This window comes from Budorcas taxicolor, chromosome 14, assembly GCF_023091745.1.
Source record: "Budorcas taxicolor isolate Tak-1 chromosome 14, Takin1.1, whole genome shotgun sequence".
NCBI classification, from domain to species: domain Eukaryota; kingdom Metazoa; phylum Chordata; class Mammalia; order Artiodactyla; family Bovidae; genus Budorcas; species Budorcas taxicolor.
Window position 1 is genome coordinate 29643431 of NC_068923.1, and position 21121 is coordinate 29664551.

The 21121-nt window shown below is 45.3% G+C and overlaps 1 protein-coding gene across 1 annotated transcript in view; it reads left to right on the forward strand.

Annotated features, from left to right (window-relative positions):
* Positions 1 to 1189, forward strand: part of ANXA13 (annexin A13) — a 57501-nt gene extending 56312 nt beyond the window's left edge. Inside the window, exon 12 of the mRNA XM_052651886.1 lies at positions 844 to 1189. Within this exon, the coding sequence (XP_052507846.1) occupies positions 844 to 963 (120 nt within the window). The 3' untranslated portion in view covers positions 964 to 1189. The remainder of the gene's footprint in view (positions 1 to 843) is intronic.
* The last annotated feature ends 19932 nt before the right edge of the window (positions 1190 to 21121 follow it).

A 21121-nucleotide genomic window follows, 5' to 3' on the forward strand; every position in this document is an offset into this window, starting at 1 on the left:
GTAACGTCTCTGCTTTTGAATATGCTATCTAGGTTGGTCATAACTTTCCTTCCAAGGAGTAAACGTCTTTTAATTTCATGGCTGCAGTCACCATCTGCAGTGATTTTGTAGCCCAATATGTAGTATCAAAAGAACTAAAGTTTGAGGCCTGATTCTATTCAAACTGTTTAAGTTTCCTGCCCTTGCATGAGTTGTTGATTAATTCTTTCATTTTTGAGGCAGAGATAGCAATACACAGATTCTAGACTGCCCGGGCATCAGTGTTCCTAATTCCTGTATTGTCAAGGGTCAATTGTAGATTCAAAATTAAGTCCTACAAATTGATGATGATTTGAATTTTGTTGTTTGGCACTAATATCCTTGCTGATCAGGGTATAAGAGACAAAAACAAAAAGCCTTCATTTCAAACTGTGTTGACAATTTTTTTAACTTTATACTAAGAGTCGGCAAAGTGTGGCCGGCAAGTCAAATCAGGCTCACCATTCATTTTTATACAGCCCTATTATCAGAAAGTGATTATTTTAAAGTAACTGTAAAAAAAACCTCAAAGGAGAAATAATATGTTTGTAACACATAAAGTCATATGAAATTCAAGTTTTAGTGTCCATAAACCAAGTTGTACTGGAACATACACACAGACACCCAGACAACTCTGCCACCTTTGGGGAGCTGAACCGAACTTTATTTTTCTCAGATACAAAATAGGAAGAATAGTAACTCCAACTCCAAGGGTTGCTCTGAGGCATAAATGAGCAAGTGAGAATAATGTGCTCAGAACAGTGGCTGCCTGTGTTTATGGTGGAAACACTATAAACGTCCCATTGGCTATCATCTCTCTTATAGGTAGACCTTCAGGGGATAAAAGCCAGATTCCAAGAGAAGTACCAGAAGTCTCTCTCTGACATGGTTCGCTCAGACACCTCTGGGGACTTCCAGAAGCTTCTGGTCGCCCTCTTGCACTAAACCAACCCAGCGCAGCAGGAGCAGAGGAAGGAACCTTTGTTGAAAACCTCTCCCAAACCAGATTTGCAAATACAACTCCAGCATGAAACACCCTCAAGAGTCCTGGTTTATTTCACTGGCAGCTTGAGCCAAGTGTCCAGGCCAAGCTGCTTAAGTTAAGGGCGGCAACCTCGAGACGCTTGAATTGATCACCCTGAATGCTGGCTTAGTGAGTACCTGGGCAGCCTCTTAACTTTCCTTGAGGGTAATAACTGAATGCTTTCTAAGCACAAATAAAGTCTGCAGTTGATGAAAAATCTATGCATTCGTAATAAAACCTTTAGAAGAATATGTCACACAGGGGTATGGATGTTTTGGGTAAAGAGAGAGTAGGTGAAGTACAAGAAAGACAAAATTAAGCAATTCATTCATTTTCCCTCTGTGTACTCAGTTTCAAATCCTCAATGTTAATTAAAGATGTGGATTATGCCTTCATCAGCTGCTTTTTCAAAGACTGGGTTGATTTCATTTTGGCTTTTGTCCTGGAAATATATGACTTGTGAAATTCAAACATGTTTGGAAAATGCAAACAGTTACGTTTATGGATAATCACCAAGGACAGACATCAAGGCCAACAGCAAGGAAACAATGGACTTGTCGATATGAAACGTAACGAAGGGTATAATTCACTGATCTGCTACCTGGTCTAAATGGTTTTTCTTGCTCCTCTAGACAACTGACCCACTTGAGTCTTCTCTCTGATCTTCAAATACAATTAGGCTGGGCACAGTGCCATTAGGATTAAGGTTAATGGTCTGACTCTTAAATGGATTAATTCTGTACCAATAGCATCTCTGTTCCAAGATGGTTGTCTCATAGCCACGTGCGACTCCACATAAAGGGGTCTGTCATGAGAACATGGGCACTTTGGTCTAATTATTATAGTCATCCTTCATTGGATGGTTATTTGTGCCTGGCACTGCTAAGTGGCTTAATTTCATATTTAATCTTCCCAACATCCCTTTAAGGTTAATATTGTTACCCATTTATTAACTGAAGCAACTGAGACATTCAACAACCTGGCTAAATTCATTCACAAGTGACAGAACAGAGATTTGCATTCAGAGGTGGCTGAGTCCAGAATCCACACTGGTAACTGCTTTTCTTGGGAGAATAACACAAAGTACATGGAAATGGGTCTATACTCATTTACCTGCTTCAGTTCCTACTGCTTGCCAATCACTGTTGCTGGGTTCTAGGGCTACAAAGATAAAGAGAACGCTAGCCACACCTTGGGCATTTCATTCCCAGGTCGCTGGTGTTGACAGATGCCTCAATACTCACCAGACCTTGTAAGTGCATTAAAGGTGGTGATGGTTTAGTCACTAAGTTGTTTCTGACTCTGCGACCCCGTGGACTGTAGCCTGCCAGGCTCCTCCTCCATGGGATTCCCTAGGCAAGAATATGGAATGGGTTGCCATTTCCTTCTCTAGGGGATCTTCCTAACCCAGGGATCAAACCCACGTCTCCTGCATTGCATATGGATTCCTTATCACTGAGCCACCAGGGAAGCCCTAAGTACATTAATATGGGCAGGTAAAGCTCTCCACCCTTGAGTAAGAAGAGGAGAACACAGGGCTCCGCCTGGGGGAACTTGGGGATGTGCTTCACAGAGATGCAGTCGTGCTGGGGTTTGAATGCATAGAAATCCTCCAGAAAAACAAAGAATGACATGTGTAGAGGCTTGGAAACATGATGGAGCATGATGTGTTCAGGAAGTGGTGAATCCCTTCCCCTGGGGCTTGCATGTGGGCAGAAGGAGAGGGTTGTGGAGGCAGGCAGTGAAGCTGCCGAGGTGTATGTTTGGGCCACATTAGCTGTGGCTTTGCTTCCCAAGTGTAGGCTTAGTCTTCTGGACAACGGTGGTCACTGGGAATGTTTGAGTGACTGAGAACATGATCAGATTTGGTCCTGGGAAATCACTTTGGTGGTGTAATCACCACAGAGCATATAGCCCAGACATACTGAGCCCTTCCCAGTGGTTGTAAAAGGGTGATCAACAAATGAAGACCTGACATTAACATCCCCATCCTCAACATACCCGTGTATCTACCTACCAGTCACTGCTGCCACTATGAGCTCTAACAGGTAAATGGTTCGGTGACAAAACATACTCATATTTACTTGTTGTCAAAGCTGGCCTTTACTTTTTAAAAAGACAGTAACAAAAACAGCCAGTTCTTGGAATCTGAGGTAATAGTAAGGACAGAAAAACCAACGGGCTACAAAGAGATCTATGGAAAACTACTGAAAACAGCCACCCTCGGAGAGTGTTGAAGGATGCGATTAACGTGAAGAAGAGAGGAAAGGGATTTCACAGGGAAGGAAGCAGACCGAGGAAGATGGAGAAGCAGAGTCATTTGTTCAAAGTCACACATAGCATCTTTTCAGGTGTTTATTGGAGATCTGTATATCTTCTTTGGAGAAATGTCTGTTTAGGTCTTCTGCCCATTTTTTGATTGGGTTGCTTGTTTTCCTAATACTGAGCTGTGTGAGCTGCTTATAAAATTAAATATATATACAAATAGAAATATATATTATATAAATATATTACATAAATAAATGTCTATATATAAATTTTATTTATTTATAAAATTTATATAATACACTTATTTCTAAATTTATATGTATTTCCATTATATAAATTTATATGTGAATTTATAAATATACATTTAATTATATAAACTGTATGGCATTTAAAAAAAAAATAAAAGACATTGCGATAAAGAAAAAGTCACACATAACAAGAATGAATCAGGGCCAGAATTCAAACCCAAGTCCTTCTGACCCTGATGTCTGAGCTGTTTGCCACACAAGCTCATGTCCACACGGGGTTTCCCCCAAAGCTTGCCACACAAGGCACAAGGCACCTCCCTGATGTTGCTCAGCGCTCACACTCACAAGCATAAGCCAGTTTTTTGTGCCTGACCTGGGGGCTGCCTCAGAGAGAACTCCCATCCGCTCTGCCCCCTGAGTGCCCCACCCTCCAGTCCCCTGGTCAGGAACCCCCTCCTTTTCCCTTGCTACACCCGTGCCCTGTCCAGGCTCCCCCTCCCCGCTCCCCAAGCCCCCACTCTCCGAGGGCAGGGTGGCCAGTGGGGATGGGGAAGGAGGAGAGAACAGAGGTGGAAGGAAGGGGGGGCAGGCAACCCTGCCTTGTCACCTACCCTGCCCCCACCCCACTCCCTTCCTCCAGGGCCGCTCACTGGGGACATCCTAGTTCTTGCCACCCAGGGGGCTTGAGGAGGTGGGGAGTGGGTGCCAATCTCTCCTCTGGGGCTGCAGGAAGAGCAGGCAGGTCCCATGGGTGCATGGAGTAACTCGCCACCCATTTCCCCAGGAAATTCCCTTCTGAGCCCTGACAGGTTCATCCCCAGAGACTCACCTGGCCACAGCTGGTTGGTGACACAGACTTTGGGACACTTGCCTGTGGGAAGCTGGGCAGATGCTGAGGTTCCCCCTGAGGGGCAAAGGGAGTCCCACAACCCACTGCAGGTGCTCCAGCTCCCTGGCCGCTCCTCCCAGGGGCTCTGGAGCCCCTTATGCAGGCCCACTCTCAATTTTTGTGGGTCCCAGCCCACCTTCTCGATTTTCCCTTTCCGTGGAAACAGTGCAGCCCACACACCCAAGTGCTGTCCACAGCCCTGCCATGAACCTTGGGGAGAGGTTGGTGCCTGCCTGGAAGCCATCTCAGGGCCCCAACAAAGACAAGGTCTAGAGAAAGGGCTTCAAGCTGCAGGTCAGTGTGTCTCCTCGGCCCCATGCACCCCTCACCCCACAGGAGAACTGCAGCTAGGTGGGGACAGGGTATCTTCCCTGAGAGAGGGGCCCAGAGCAGGGAGTCCTTTCCATGAGCCATTCTGAGCGGCAATGGCCACTTGCCTTCTTACCTTCCTCCAGCCTCCCATCTCTTCTCCTCTCAGGAGACCAGAGCCAGCTCAGGCTGCTGGAACCTTGCATGAGCCTTAATCACATCAAATGAGCAAACTACCCGCCTCCATCAACACCCACAGATTGCCATCTGCTGCCCTGGTGACTCCGCCTAACCAGACCTCTGGGGTCTGACTCAGCCTCGAGACAGATCACCCTTTGCCATTTTTCTCTTCTTTATTTTGGCTCTTCCCTCACCCGGACTTAGGATCATCAAAGGCAAGGGGCTGGAGGGCAACTGACTCCTATTCTAATCACGCAACATGAGCAGGATCAGAGAACCTCCCGCTAGCCGGGTGCAGTGTTGGGCCATGAGGATGCAAAGGTGAGTCAGTCACACCTGGTTCTGCCCTCAGAGAGCTTCCTGTCCAGGGGGAGACACACATTTACCAAGTAAACAAAATGAAACTGTTAGTTGCTTAGTCGTGCCCGACTCTTTGTGACCCTATGGACTGTAACCCACTAGGCTTCTCTGCCCATGGAATTCTCCAAGCAAGAATACTGGAGTGGGTTTCCATTCCCTTCTCCAGGAGATCTTCCTGACCCAGGGATCAAACCCAAGTCTCCCGCACTGCAGACAGATTCTTTGCCATCTGAGCCACCAGAGGGCCCAAGTAAACAAACCAAGAGAGAAAATAATCACAGATTATGATATCAACAATTAAAGGAATGAAGTGGTGGTTGGGTTTGAGGGACAGAGAAAGGAACCACTTTAAATGTAGCAGCTGGGACCTACTTCTCAGAGGAGAAAGCATTGAACATTAAAACATAAGTAATAACAGAGAATCACCCATATTGATGTTTTCGATATCATGTGGTGTTGGAGAAGACTCTTGAGAGTCCCTTGGACTGCCAGAAGATCAAACTAGTCCATCCTAAAGTAAATCAACCTTGAATATTCATTGGAAGGACAGATGCTGAAGCTGAAGCCCCAATACTTTGGCCACCTGATGCGAAGAGCCGACCCATTGGAAAAGAAGACCCTGATGCTGGGAAAGATTGAGGGCAGGAGGAGAAAGGGGTGACAGAGGATGAGATGGTTGGATGGCATCACTGACTCAACGAACATGAGCTTGAGCAAACTCCTGGAGATAGTGAAGGACAGGGAACCCTGGTGTGCTGCAGTTCATGGGGTTGTAAAGAGCTGGACATGACTGAGCAATTGAACAACTACCCATATCTCAGGTGGAGGAGATTCAGCATCCAGGACAGATGAGGGCAACTTGGGACAACATGGGAAAGAGCAGGGGTGATCTGGAAAGCCTTGGCTGGCCAGTGTGGTCGATGCTCTGTGAGTGAGGGCAGAGTGAGGGGTGGTCAGCAAGGCAGGAACAGGAATCCATAGGCCACGGTAAGGTGTCTGGGTCTGATTCCAAGTGTCCATCCTGTGGGAGAGCCCCACGTTCAAACTCTGAGGTTCCACCTCTAATCCACACTGGTTAAGAGGTGCAACCATCTGGGTTCCCAATGTGACTGGGATCAGGTCAGGGTGGGGGCTGATATCATCCAAGCACAGTCCCAGAACAGCTCACCTTCCCTCTTCTCAGTGTCGAGTTTCTCTTAGAGGATTTGGTGTCCCTTCCCACAAAGTGACTTAGAACCATGTGACCATGTCACAGAGTTTCTAGAAACACTGGATCCCACTGGATCACATTGAAGGGCTGTGGTGTGTTGGTAAATGTTTAACAGTTAACTCTCTTGGGGGAGGGGTAGCTGATCTCTAGCCTTTGCTGATTTCTGGGGTATAAATACTCCACCGTAGCCAATTTCAAGTTACTAATGTTACTGAACAGAAGAGTGCACACCCATCTAGTGCTCCCATTATACAGATACAACAGATGCAAATGACTTCAAGAGCACGAATACAAGTAAAATGTAGTAAATAATTAGACAGTGATAAATTCTGAGTATCTATTACACTTGTTATCAACATAATTTTTGCTGTTGATCAGCCACTAAGTGGTGTCTGACTCTTTGCAAGTCTATAGACTGTAGCCCTGTCAGGCTCCTCTGTCCATGGGATTTCCCAGGCAAGAATACTGGAGTAGGTTGCCATTTCTTTCTCCAGGAGATCTTCCTGGATCAGGGATTGGACCCCTGTCTCCTGCATTGGCAGGCAAAAATTCTTTACCACTGAGCCACCAGGGAAGCCTCAATTTAATTGTAGCTTTACATAATATAATTTTTAACAGTGACTGTGATTAACAACCAGCTCATTAAATGTGTGAAAAATTAACAATTAGCTCCCATGAACCAATGGGAGACAACACTAGCACTCCGTTTGTTGTAAGTTTCCATCCCATTTCTTCCAGAAGACTCCCGAGACAATTCATACCCTGTCCCCAGGTACCTGCACAAGAAGGGATTATCCTGAACAGTGATTGTCCTCTTCCCTCGTGGCAATGGATTGCTACCTACCTTACATTTTAGGGACACAGTGAATGGTTGTGTATGTTGTCTACTGAACAAGGCTGCCTGACAGAGGGAATGTTTGGGACCTGAAATCCAGCCCTAGGACTGCAGGTGCCTAGAGAGGGCACCTTCCACTACTATTCACCGAGGTGCCATATGGACTGGTCCTGGAACTGTAAGTAATCTATTTTACCTACGAAAGGCCATTTGTTGAGAGGCCTTGATGAGAGGCCATCAAGAGACTCCTCCCTGGACAAAATGCTTCTACCAGCTTCTTATTCTTAAAAAAAATTCATGCTCTGCCCCTCTTGGCACCCCACATAGTCATATAATCAATTCCTGTAAATCTAAGGAGGGTGTTTAAAAGTAGAGATTAAGAAGAGAAAGATGAGAATAACGATCCAGAAGATGAGACAGAGGTTTTATCACATACGTGGAGATAGATGCGAAAGCAGAAAGGGATACCCAGGTTGCCTTCAGGAGGGTATCAGCCCAATCAGGACACTGTGTTCCTGTGTCAGTGGTGCAGAGTCTGGCTGCTTCAGCAGCAAAAGAGTGATGCCCAGGACTCCTCCAGGCTGCAAACTAGCTATTTCTCAGATCACACTACAGCCAATAAAAATGCCTCAGATAAGCCCTCAGAAGCTGGATAAGCCAAGAAACAACAGTGCTGGGAAATGGTATTCGCCTCTCCATACCGACAGCAAGAACTGCCACACTGAGCTCAGACAGATGTCAAGGCTGCCCGTTTGTGTCACTACAATTTCTTACGTGACCAGGACTCGGAGTGACGACCAGTATGTTTAAAGACATTGGGTCAAGAGAAAGGAAAGTAGCTGGGGGATAGGAGGGTTCCAGAGCAAACCTTTTATTCTATAAGTTTTAGGTTTACAGAAAAGTAAAATTATATTAGAGAGTTCCCGTATATCATCCTCCCAGTTTTCCAAATATATCATTTATATGGTACATTTATCACAACTTGTGAACTAAGATGGGCTTCCCTGGTGGTTTGGATGGTAAAGAATCTGCCTGCAGGGCAGACCAGGGTTTGATCCCTGGGTCAGGAAGATGCCCTGGAGAAGGGAATGACAACCCACTCCAGGACTCTTGCCTGGAGAATTCCACGGAAAAGGAGACTGCTGGGATACAGTCCATGGGGTGACAGAGTCGGACACAATGTAGAGACTGAACAGCAACTTTGGGTTATAACTCAAGACTACACTATTCATTTTGTTGCTCAAATTGTTCCAGCTTTGTCTATTGGGAGCTCTTGCAGTTTGCTCCCATGTCCCTTGAACATACCCTCTTGCTTTGCCTCTTGAATATTTCTTTTATCTCTGGCACTATATGATGCTCGATGTTCATTTTGCATATTTCCTTCCCAGCCCTACAACCTGCCATTTCTCCAGGAAATCCTGTTCCTTTTATGGGAGAATGATATTAGAAACCAAAGTCTGGGCACAGGATGTGCTCATTGCTTCCAGGCCCACTCAGTAGACAGAGTTTGGAAACATAAGTGCATATACTAATTCAGGTATGCATCGTATCTCTATTTATACATACATGTAGATAGATAATACAGCTGCACAGGTATGGATGTAGATGAAGACATAGACATAAATCCACCTGCAATCACATTAAGCTAAACACAAGTTCATATCTTCAGCTTTCATTCGGTGCCACATTGCTCATGCTAGGAAGACATTTGACATTTAAAAAAAATAATAAACAGTATCATGTTTTTAAAATTTTTGCTTTCCACAAGTATGTTGTTAACATATAGAAATGGCATTGAGTTTTTTTTCTTTTTTTGGCCATACAACGCTGCCTGCAGAACTTCCCCCACCAGGGGTCAAACCTGTTCCCCCTGCAGTGGAACGGCAGAGTCTTAACCACTGGACCACCAGGGACGTCTGATTTTTGACATCTTGAAAACATTGTGAGACAATGACACATAATTAGCATCTTTCAGAATCACGGGTTGCACACCCAGGCAGCATTGGACTCACTCTGCTTTTATCAAACTTTCCTTTCTTTGGGAGGAAAGTTCCTGGAAAAAGAAGCCATGGGAAGAAGCAAGGAAAACCACATAGTGGCCTGCGTGTGCCACTGTTAGAGTGCATCTCCCTTTTGAATGGCAGACTTTGTGCCCAGGTCTCAGGAGAAAGGGTAGGCCATGGCAGAGTGGGCCTTGGACCTCCCCTACCAGGTACCCAAGGAATTGTCCTTAGGTTCTGAAGACAATGCTCCAAGGCTCCTTTGTGACTAAACCAGAAACACTAACCCAGAAGTCTTCTGTTCCTAAGATAACCAACTTTCAATGAGTTCAAACTGTGTTCAGCTGGGACTTCCCCAATTGTCCAGTGGTTAAGACTCCATGCTTCAACTGCAGGGGACATGGGCTCAATCCCTGGTTGAGGAACTAAGATCCCACATACCATGTAGTGTGGCCAAAAAAAAAAAAAAATGTGTTCAGCCAATACTGATACAACTCAAAGGAAAGAGAAACAAAGATCATCTTTAGTGTCAGAATCATAAGACAGTGGGTTTTCATGCCAGTCTCTTCCTGTAAACGACTTTTGTTCCCTGATAAATGTAACTTCAGAATTCCTTAGAACAAGGATGTCTCAGGACAACAGAGGCCTGAAGCATTTTTAGACACTGGGCTAGAAGGAAAAAAGCACTGGTTTTGAATCATTCCTCACTGTGAGTAATGTGGACCAAGATAATATGACTCACAAACCAAAATGGACACACTAATTGGCTGAACTCTGAACCCAACCCACATATTAATTTTTTTTTAACTGCACTGAAAACAAAATCAAAGTTGTTGTTTTTAAAATCCTACTGAACCAGTTCAAATTAGAACCAGTCTTTGGAAATGGTAGAGCCAGAAGAAACAAAAATTAGAAAGGCAAAATCATTTCAAACTGAAGGGATTTCATTCACTTCAAGTGTCTGGTACATACAAATAGGCACTGTATATGTATTTCTATCAGGAGATTTTTAATTGAATCTCACTTAACCAATTTGCCACATCCTCTCTATAGAGTCTATTGGTGGAGGTCCTGGATGCTCTGAAGGCTGGTGGCTGGTAGAGCACTGGGCAGGAAGCCCTCCCTTCTGGTGGATCATGCCTATGGCAAGAGTTCCCCAAATTTGCTCCCTAACCTATCTTTACCTATTGTAATCCCTACTATAACTGCATAATGTAATTCACTATCAAAGAAGTCAATCAACTATAAATTCAAAAAGAAAAACTTTCTTGTTTCTATGAAAGTTAAATCAAATACTTTGGAAAGATCAAGGTGTGTTGCATTTAAAATAAAAAGACTGAACAGCACTGATGCCCATCAGTAGCTCATCTGTGAAGAAAAACTTCTCAATAAATCAATGTATATTTGAATGCTTTTTATGAACAATAAAATTATGTATGTTTCATTGTAATGATTCTTTGCTTTCCGCTTAAATAAAATGGCCTATTGCTCTTATCCAGTGTGTCAGACAAGAGGGTTTCCACACGGTACGTACTTTTTCTTCCTTCTGAAGCACTTATCTGTCCATGATGATTACACAGGCTTTTCTTCTGGTCAGAGACTTCCAAGGCATCAACACTGCCTTCTCTTTCTCTGGATACCTAACCCCCTGTGCAGTGATTAAGAGCAAGGAGGGGCTGGGGATAGAGAAAGACCATGGAGGCTCCATTCTCAGGCTGTGCTGCTTTGGGAAGCCACTTGCCCTCCTGAGACTCAGTTTCCTCTTCTATGAAATGGGGATGATAACAGTTCAGAAGCTTCCCTATTTAAGGACCAGAGGTAAAAGAGCCTCCATAGGCAAGAACAATACACCTCCAGGACAAACAAGGCATCTTGCTAACAAGAGATGTCTTCAGAGGTCACTGATTCAGCGTCATTTTGAGTCTACCAAAAACATCAGCAACAACTTGATTCATGCATATGCTGAGGAGCTAAACCTACCCGGTAGGATCTCAGTGAGGGTTAAATGAGATAAAGTATCAGAAAGCCTTAGCAAAGAGATGGACCCATCACACGAGCTCCCTATATGCTTGCTGAATTTTTGTCTAGCCAAGTCACCCCATCCTCTGTGCTAAATGGCCATGATTTCTGAAATGGGATCACAAAGGAGTCTATCGCATGAGGAAGTGAATCTAGGTTGCTACTACCAAATGGATTCAGGACTCCCACCTTTCCCCACCTGGACTAACAAGACAGACTGCGGTGGTCTCCCTGCCTCCAGCCACGTCCCTCTTCCAGGCTGTCTCATCCCACAGCCAGCACTGCAGCGCTCCTAACCACAGCTCTCCCCCACACTGATCCCAGGTTCCCAGAAGGGTCTGCTTCTCTTATACCTCAAGCCTTTATGCTTCCTCTCCAGGGGTGGATGTCCAACTAACATCTCATACGAAAGGCATCCAAAGAAAAATCTTGATTTCTCCCACAAAACCAGTTCCCTTCCTGGTCTTTCCTATCTTGGTAACCACGCCCAACTACCCAGTTGTTCAAGCCAACATCATCTTTGATTCATTCCATCCCTCAGTCCTCAAGGGCCAAGAATCAGAAGTCCTGATAGTTCTATTGCTCAAAATATCATCGCTTTTCCATGTTTTCCCACCTCTAAAGCTCTCACTCCAGGTCAGGCCTCCACCCTCTCTAATCTGAATCACTACAATGGCTTCATATCTCTGTTTTCTGCTTCCCTGGTTGCTTCATCTCTGACTCCTTATAGAACTGACCCACTCTCCCCTTATTCACCAGGCATCAGTTACACAGGCCTTTTTTCTGTTCTTCAGACTTTCCAGGGTTCCTCCTGCCTCCAGACTTCTGTACTTGTAGTTTCCTCCACCTAGAACTCCCCTTCTCCCAGACGATCCTGTGATCCTATCTCAGCATACGTCTCCTCCTCCAGAGGCCTACATCAGCTACCCTATCAAGTGTCCTTCCCATCACTGCCCTCCAAACACACCCAAATTCTTCCTTCAACCTTATGGCATTTTTGACTTCATAACAGTTGTCGCCATCCAAAGTTATCTCATTTGTTTATATATTCATGTCTACCCTGTAACCCCAGGGATGAACAATGCCTGGGACTTGGTTGTTGTTGCTCAGTTGCTAAGTCATGTCCAACTCTGCAGCCCCATGGACTACAGCCCATCAGGCTTCTCTGTCCTTCACCATCTCCTGGAGTTTGCTCTAACTAAGTCCACTGAGTCAGTAATGCCATCCAACCATCTCATCCTCTGTTGGCCCCTTCTCCTCCTGCCTTCAATCTTTCCCAGCATCAGGGTTTTTTCCAAGGAGTCAGTTCTTCACATCAGGTGGCCAAAGTATTGGAGTTTCAGCTTCACCATCAGTCCTTCCAGTGAATATTCAGGGTTGATTTCCTTTAGGATTAACTAGTTTGATCTCCTTGCTGTCCAAGAGACTTTCAAGAGTATTCTCCAGCACCACAATTCGAAAGCATCAGTTCTTCAGTGCTCAGCCTTCTCTATGGTCCAACTCTCACATCTGTACATGACTACTGGAAAGAAATGAACACCTAACACAATTTCCTTCTTCCCCCTTTCCGCCAGCTTTATCCTTTGTGTGTGTGTGTGTGTGTGTGTGTGTGTGTGTGTGTGTGTGTTTTAAGAATTTTTTTATGTGGACCATTTTTAAAGTCTTTATTAAATCTGTTACAATATTGTTTCTGTTGTGTTTTTTTATGTCCTGGTTTTTGGCTGTGAAGCATGTGGGATCTTCGCTCCCCAACCAGGTACTGAACTTGCATCCCCTGCCTTGGAAGGTTAAATCTAAACCACTGGATCACCAGGAAAGGCCCCCAACTTTATCCTTTGACTTCCACTTTTCCTTTCTGTTGTAGCATCTTGCCTTGCCTGCCCCACCTTCATGTAGCCAGCCCCCCCCTTCTAAGCTCTTCCTTTTACACAATTCCATCAGAGCCCTTAAAGTATTATTCTTCTTCATTCTCTTTGTCCACGTCCCCAACTAGACCAGGAGATCCATGCGATGAAGGACCACATCTTCCTCAGCCTTCCAGGCCCAACCCACACAGCAATTCTCTACATCTCTCACCGCCCTGCCGGCCCTGATCATGCATGCTTGCATGCTAAGCCGCTTCAGTCATGTCCGACTCTTTGGGACCCTGTGGTCTGTAGCCTACCAGCCTCCTCTGTCCATGGGATTCTTTAGGCAAGAATACTGGAGTGGGTTGCCATGCCCTCCTCCAGGGGATCTTTCCAACTCAGGGATCAAACCCATGTCTCCTGTGGCTCCTGCTCTGCAAGCAGTTTCTTTACCACTGAGCCACTTCAGAAGCCCTGATCAGGAGATTATTTCATATCTAATCTTTTCCTCGTTGGAGGTCAGGAAGGGCGGCTATAAGGAGATACCCTTGTCCAAGGTAAGGAGCAGCGGCTGCGCTTTGCTGGAGCAGCTGTGAAGAGATACCCCACACCCAAGGTAAGAGAAACCCAGGTAAGATGGTAGGTGTTGCAAGAGGGCATCAGAGGGCAGACACACTGAAACCATACTCACAGAAAACTAGTCAATCTAATCACACTAGGACCACAGCCTTGTCTAACTCAATGAAACCAAGCCATGCCCGCGGTGCAACCCAAGACGGGCAGGTCATGGTGGAGAGGTCTGACAGAATGTGGTCCACTGGAGAAGGGAATGGCAAACCACTTCAGTATTCTTGCCTTGAGAACCCCATGAACAGTATGAAAAGGCAAAATCATAGGATACTGAAAGAGGAACTCCCCAGGTCATTAGGTGCCCAATATGCTACTGGAGATCAGTGGAGAAATAACTCCAGAAAGAATGAAGGGATGAAGCCAAAGCAAAAACAATACCCAGCTGTGGATGTGACTGGTGATAGAAGCAAGGTCCGATGTGTAAACAGCAACATTGCATAGGAACCTGGAATGTCAGGTCCACGAATCAAGGCAAATTGGAAGTGGTCAAACAAGAGATGGCAAGAGTGAATGTCGACATTCTAGGTATCAGCGAAATAAAATGGACTGGAATGGGTGAATTTAACTCAGATGACCATTATATCTACTACTGCAGGCAGGAATCCCTCAGAAGAAATGGAGTAGCCATCATGGTCAACAAAAGAGTCTGAAATGCAGTACTTGGATGCAATCTCAAAAACGACAGAATGATCTCTGTTTGTCTCCAAGGCATGCTATTCAATATCACAGTTATCCAAGTCTATGCCCTAACCAGTAATGCTGAAGAAGCTGAAGTTGAACAGTTTTATGAACACCTACAAGACCTTTTAGAACTAACACCCAAAAAAGATGTCCTTTTCATTATAGGGGACTGGAATGCAAAAGTAGGAAGTCAAGAAACACCTAGAATAACAGGCAAATTTGGCCTTGGAATGCAGAATGAAACAGGGCAAAGACTGATAGAGTTTTGCCAAGAAAATGCACTGGTCATACCAAACATCCTCTTCCAACAATACAAGAGAAGACTCTACACATGGACATCACCAGATGGTCAACACCAAAATCAGGCTGATTATATTCTTTGCAGTCAAAGATGGAGAATCTCTATACAGTCAACAAAAACAAGACCAGGAGCTGACTGTGGCTCAGATCATGAACTCCTTATTGCCAAATTCAGACTCAAATTGAAGAAAGTAGGGAAAACCACTAGACCATTCAGGTATGACCTCAATTAAATCCCTTATGATTATACAGTGGAAGTGAGAAATAGATTTAAGGGCCTAGATCTGATAGATAGAGTGCCTGATGAACTATGGAATGAGGTTCGTGACATTGTAAAGGAGACAGGGATCAAGACCATCCTCATGGAAAGGAAATGCAAAAAAGCAAAATGGCTGTCTGGGGAGGCCTTACAAATAGCTGTGAAAAGAAGAGAGGCGAAAAGCAAAGGAGAAAAGGAAAGATATAAGCATCTGAATGCAGAGTTCCAAGGAATAGCAAGAAGAGATAAGAAAGCCTTCTTCAGTGATCAATGCAAAGAAATAGAGGAAAAGAACAGAATGGGAATGACTAGAGATCTCTTCAAGAAAATTAGAGATACCAAGGGAACATTTCATGCAAAGATGGGCTCGATAAAGGACAGAAACGGTCTGGACCTAACAGAAGCAGAAGATATTAAGAAGAGGTGTCAAGAATACACAGAAGAACTGTACAAAAAAGATCTTCATGACCCAGATAATCATGACGGTGTGATCACTAATTTAGAGCCAGACATCCTGGAATGTGAAGTCAAGTGGGCCTTGGAAATCATCGCTATGAACAAAGCTAGTGGAGGTGATGGAATTCCAGTTGAGCTGTTTCAAATCCTGAAAGATGATGCTATGAAAGTGCTGCACTCAATATGCCAGCAAATTTGGAAAACTCAGCAGTGGCCACAGGACTGGAAAAGGTCACTTTTCATTCCAATTCCAAAGAAAGGCAATGCCAAAGAATACTCAAACTACCACACAATTGTATTCATCTCACACACTAGTAAAGTAGTGCTCAAAATTCTCCAAGCTAGGCTTCAGCAATACGTGAACCGTGAACTCCCTGATGTTCAAGCTGGTTTTAGAAAAGGCAGAGGAACCAGAGATCAAATTGCCAACATCTGCTGGATCATGGAAAAAGCAAGAGAGTTCCAGAAAAACATCTATTTCTGCTTTATTGACTATGCCAAAGCCTTTGACTGTGTGGACCACAATAAACTGTGGAAAATTCTGAAAGAGATAGGAATACCAGATCACCTGACCTGCCTCTTGAGAAACCTATATGCAGGTCAGGAAGCAACAGTTAGAACTGGACACGGAACAACAGACTGCTTCCAAATAGGAAAAGGAGTCCATCAAGGCTGTATATTGTCACCCTGCTTATTTAACTTCTATCCAGAGTACATCATGAGAAATGCTGGGCTGGAAGAAACATAAGCTGGAATCAAGAGTGTCGGGAGAAATATCAATAACCTCAGACATGCAGATGACACCACCCTTATGGCAGAAAGTGAAGAGAAACTCAAAAGCCTCTTGATGAAAGTGAAAGAGGAGAGTGAAAAATTTGGCTTAAAGCTCAACATTCAGAAAACGAAGATCATGGCATCCGGTCCCATTACTTCATGGCAAATAGATGGGGAAACAGTGTCAGACTTTATTTTTTGGGCTCCAGAATCACTGCAGATGGTGATTGCAGCCATGAAATTAAAAGACGCTTACTCCTTGGAAGAAAAGTTATGACCAACCTAGATAGTATCTTCAAAAGCAGAAACATTACTTTGCTGACTAAGGTCCGTCTAGTCAAGGCTATGGTTTTTCCAGTGATCATGTATGGATGTGAGAGTTGGACTGTGAAGAAGGCTGAGCACCAAAGAATTGATGCTCTCGAACTGTGGTGTTGGAGAAGACTCTTGAGAGTCCCTTGGACTGCAAGGAGATCCAACCAGTCCATTCTGAAGGAGATCAGCCTTGGGATTTCTTTGGAAGGAATGATGCTAAAGCTGAAACTCCAATACTTTGGCCACCTCATGCGAAGAGTTGACTCACTGGAAAAGACTCTGATGCTGGGAGGGATTGGGGGCAGGAGGAGAAGGGGAGGACCGAGGATGAGATGGCTGGATGGCATCACGGACTCGATGGAAGTGAGTCTGAGTGAACTCCAGGAGTTGGGGATGGACAGGGAGGCCTGGCGTGCTGCAATTCATGGGGTCGCAAAGAGTCGGACACGACTGAGCTACTGAACTGAACTGACTCTTTTCCTCCACCCTCTTCTCTATGCAGTGCCACCTCTGTAGCACTTATCATCATCCCAAATCATCTCATCTCTGGTTACTCAGTTATTTGTTCTGCTTATCTTTTAGCATTACCTGCCTCCCACACTGTATCTCTGGTGACTAGAACAGTGGCTGACACATAGTAGGTGCTCAATAAAGATCTATTCACAACAGGCTTATTCAATACATTTGTTAAATGAAGGACTGTCCATCAATTAGCCACTGTGGCCACTATATATCTCAGGATACCCAAAGAGCAGGGGCATTCAATGCTATGTTTACAGCAGTCACTGATTGTTTCCAAAACAAGATACAGGGACATGATTCATGAAAATCACATTCTGAAGCACATGTTGATGCAGAGACGGGAAAGGGGAGGGGAAGAGAGGCAAGGAGACAATTGTCTACTGAGCAAACTGGGTCTTCAACTGTTCCAGGGCATCCACAGCCTGAAGGACTGACCAGTTGCTTCTTTTGTTTGGCATTGAGAGCCCAGTCAGGAGCAGCAGGTTTCTCTACAGCTCTACCAATTCCATGCCAATTAGTCCAATTAGAAGCAATTCTGTAGATTAACTGCCCAGATGTTTGATTTCATCAGAGGTCACATGGCTTATGCAGCCCAGGAAGATTAACATAGATCTTGGCACACAGAGGATGGGGGAAGGGACGACACTCAACCAAACAGGTCTCAAAGGCCAAGAAGGTTTAAAGGCGTTTCAACAGTCCCTTTCCCAGAGGGAGACCTCAGGTCACCTGGCCTTCTCCAGGACCTTCAACCTGGGCCAGCTGGAGAGAGTAGGGACATGAGATTTGCTGCAACGTTGGCTTGGCATCTTCCATGTGACATGAAATGAATATTAACCCTGTTAAGTCATCCCAGGCCCCCAGCATTGCTGAAGACGTGACAAGCAGAAGTTGCACCATGTGGCCGCCACAAGGGCAGAGAAAACGGAGGCTGGACTGAGCCAGCCAATGGGGCCAGCAGAACAGAAGCCAGGTCAGGGGTTGCCAGCCACCAGTCCCCAAAATAATGTTTCATCAGAGGACATATGAGTCCTGGCTAGGACTGGCCTGCCCCAGCAGACGGAAATGTATGGCTAATTCCAAACAGGTTATCAAATACACAAATGTACCCAAGAAGCTAGCTGGCCGCACTTCACCTCTGGGCAGTGTCTGTAAGGAAGATCAAAAGAAGAGTTATGGTTTCCACTTGACATCTTAATATGAGTAAGACAGGCTAGTTGATCCTGCCTGAGTTTGTAAGTGACGTGAGTGGGATCTAGCATGTGGGGGGTGCTCCACAGAGAGAGAGGCAGTGGAACTTCCCTCAGCAGAGCTGAGGGGTCCCAAGGAAAAGTGAGCCTGCTGTCCGCCAAACCAGCCCCTCGGCCAGCGAGAGACAATCACACGAGACAGGGGTTCTGTCTAAGCAGTTCCGCTTTATTGTCGTAAGCTCCTGGTTTATATAGGCAAGCAGGGGGGTTTTGCGAGGGACTTTCCATAGTTCTACCAATCAAGTTAAAGGTCAGATTACCACGTGCTTACATCAGGACAGGGTCTATGGTGATCACGCGTTGTCCACGTGCATGGAAATCAAGAGAGCCAATCAAAAATTTTGACAAACAACTTAAGCCGCACCCTCATCTCTTCCACCAGGCACCATCTTAGCTCTAAACCGCAAAGCTAGCCCTTCTTTTTAAGGTTTCCATTTAGGGCCCCACACTAGCACAGCGTTTTCCACCTTTGGCTGCACAGTGCAATTGCCAGGGAAGCTTACAGAGTGCAAAGCCTGGGCCCCACTCCGGGAGATCTGGATTTTAGGGGTGCAGCCTGGGAACTGGGAATTTTTTAATTTCCCCAGGGCTTTAATGGGAAGCTCGGGGGAGAACCACTGCCCTAACACAGCTGCAGATTGATGGCTCCACAACCCACCCCATCTTCACCCATGGACACTCCCAGAAACTCACATCATTCTCCAGACTCATTTTAAGCAAAGAGGAAAGGGAAGGACCACTCACTGATTCCTGTTACAAAAAGGGCCTTCTGGGGACATAGAACGTACCTCGATACAGGTTTTATTTGAAGTCCTCATAACTTCCTATAAAATCCCAATTTCTTAAGCTAGAATTCTGACCATCTTTCTATCTGCTTGTACATTCATCCAACAAACATTCATTGAGCATCACCTCGGGTTCTATGTTCTTGCTTTCATGAGGCTTTCATTCTGCTAGGGGAGGCAGAATAAACGATCAAATGTAACAAATAGAATAATTCCATAAAACATAAAGTGTGATAAAAGATAAGACAGGGTGATACAACATCAACAGGCAAGGGGCTGCAAGCCACTTCAGGTGGCCAGGGAAGATACATGTGACGGGATAATATGAGCCAAGTCCTGCACACCGAGAAGCCAGCCATGTGGCTCCCTGAGGGTGAGGTACGTGCCAAGGCCCAGCCTCAGTCTCCTCTAGGCCCACTTCAACGCCTCTGCCGTCCACTGGGGGCCACCAGCTTTCCCACCTTCCCATTTTGGATTCGTCCTATCAGAAATGCCATCTTCCGATCCAAATCTATGACTACTAAAAGAACTCCCTCCTCTAAGTAGCTTCCCAGGTCCAGACCCTCCACATTCCGACCGCCCATTACTTCGCCTGACACGTCTATGAATGCTCCGGGTGAACGGCAATGAGGGTAAAAGCATGAGATGCGATTGTCGCTACTCACACCTCCTGAGCCTTCTGCCTGAATCTGCACTGAATCATCACACCCTTGATTTTGTCGTCTTGTTTCACCTAGGTACAACTGGTCTCCTCCCACAGGATTGTTGGTCTTTCCGGGCATAAATCAGGTTTTCTGTTCCCCTCTATCCCTAGTCGTTCCTCGCACAGAGCTAAGCATTCATTCATACCCTGTGACCAATGCTCTTAATGGAGGATTTGATTAGGTTGTTAGCAATTCAGTGCTTGTTCGAATGCAAGAGTTCACTAGTAAACCTTGTCTCCAGACCTCGCAGTCTTCAGTCTATTTTGCACTCACATTATCTCCAGTTTACAGGTGAGAAAGCCAAGGCACAGAGAGGTTAAGTAACTTGCCCCAGGTCACACAGCTGGTAAGTGGCAGGGCTGGGATTCGAACCCAGGTCCGTCCAGTACCAGCTGCTGAGTTGTACTGCATCACCTGGTCCTGTGAAGAATGCAGGTCAATAGTCCCATTCTCAACTTTTCAACAAAGAAAACAAAACTCATGGAAGAATTAACAGAGATAGCCTGGTTCATAGATTCACTGGGTGCCAAAGCCAGGGCAATTATTCATGGCCGTGGATGCCAAGGCCTCCGGGCTTCTGCTTTGCTACGTCCCTTTCAGAAAGGTCAAAACTCCGGTTCGAGATTCAGCCAAAGTATCAGATCATCACTGCGCCCTCCAGTGAGTTTCCGTGCTGCCAGGTTGCTGCTGATAATAGTTGACAGTGTTTAATGAAATGGTCCGTGGGCAGAGGGCTGGAGAATATTCATTCATTTTGCATAATATTTCTTTTCTTTTTTTCTCTCTTTGGACTGCTCAAATAGTGGAGATAGAGAAGACCAGGAGTAAGAAGCTAACGTGATCAAGCACCCGAGCAAGTCACATTACCTGCTCTGCAGTTTGGACTTAATGAACTGTTGCCAGAGTTAGCAGATGAAAAGACAGGAAGCACATTTAAATTTTAATTTCAAATCATGAGAAAGTATTTTAGCCCAGGTATGTCTTGCGCAATATCTGGGACATACTTATGCTGAAAACCCTAGCTTAAGGAGACCTGCCTGCCAGGTTCATGGTGAGAAGGAAAGAACACACAGGATGTAAAGTGCTCAAAGATACCTGACTATGGTGAAGTGCAGCGCTATCTCTGTTCGAAGACTGCCGTTTGTCCTTTATATAACAGAGTCGGCAGACAAACTCTGCCCTGGACCCTCCTGCAAAACAGAAAAATGGCCACCATGGATTACTGACTCACAGTTTAATAA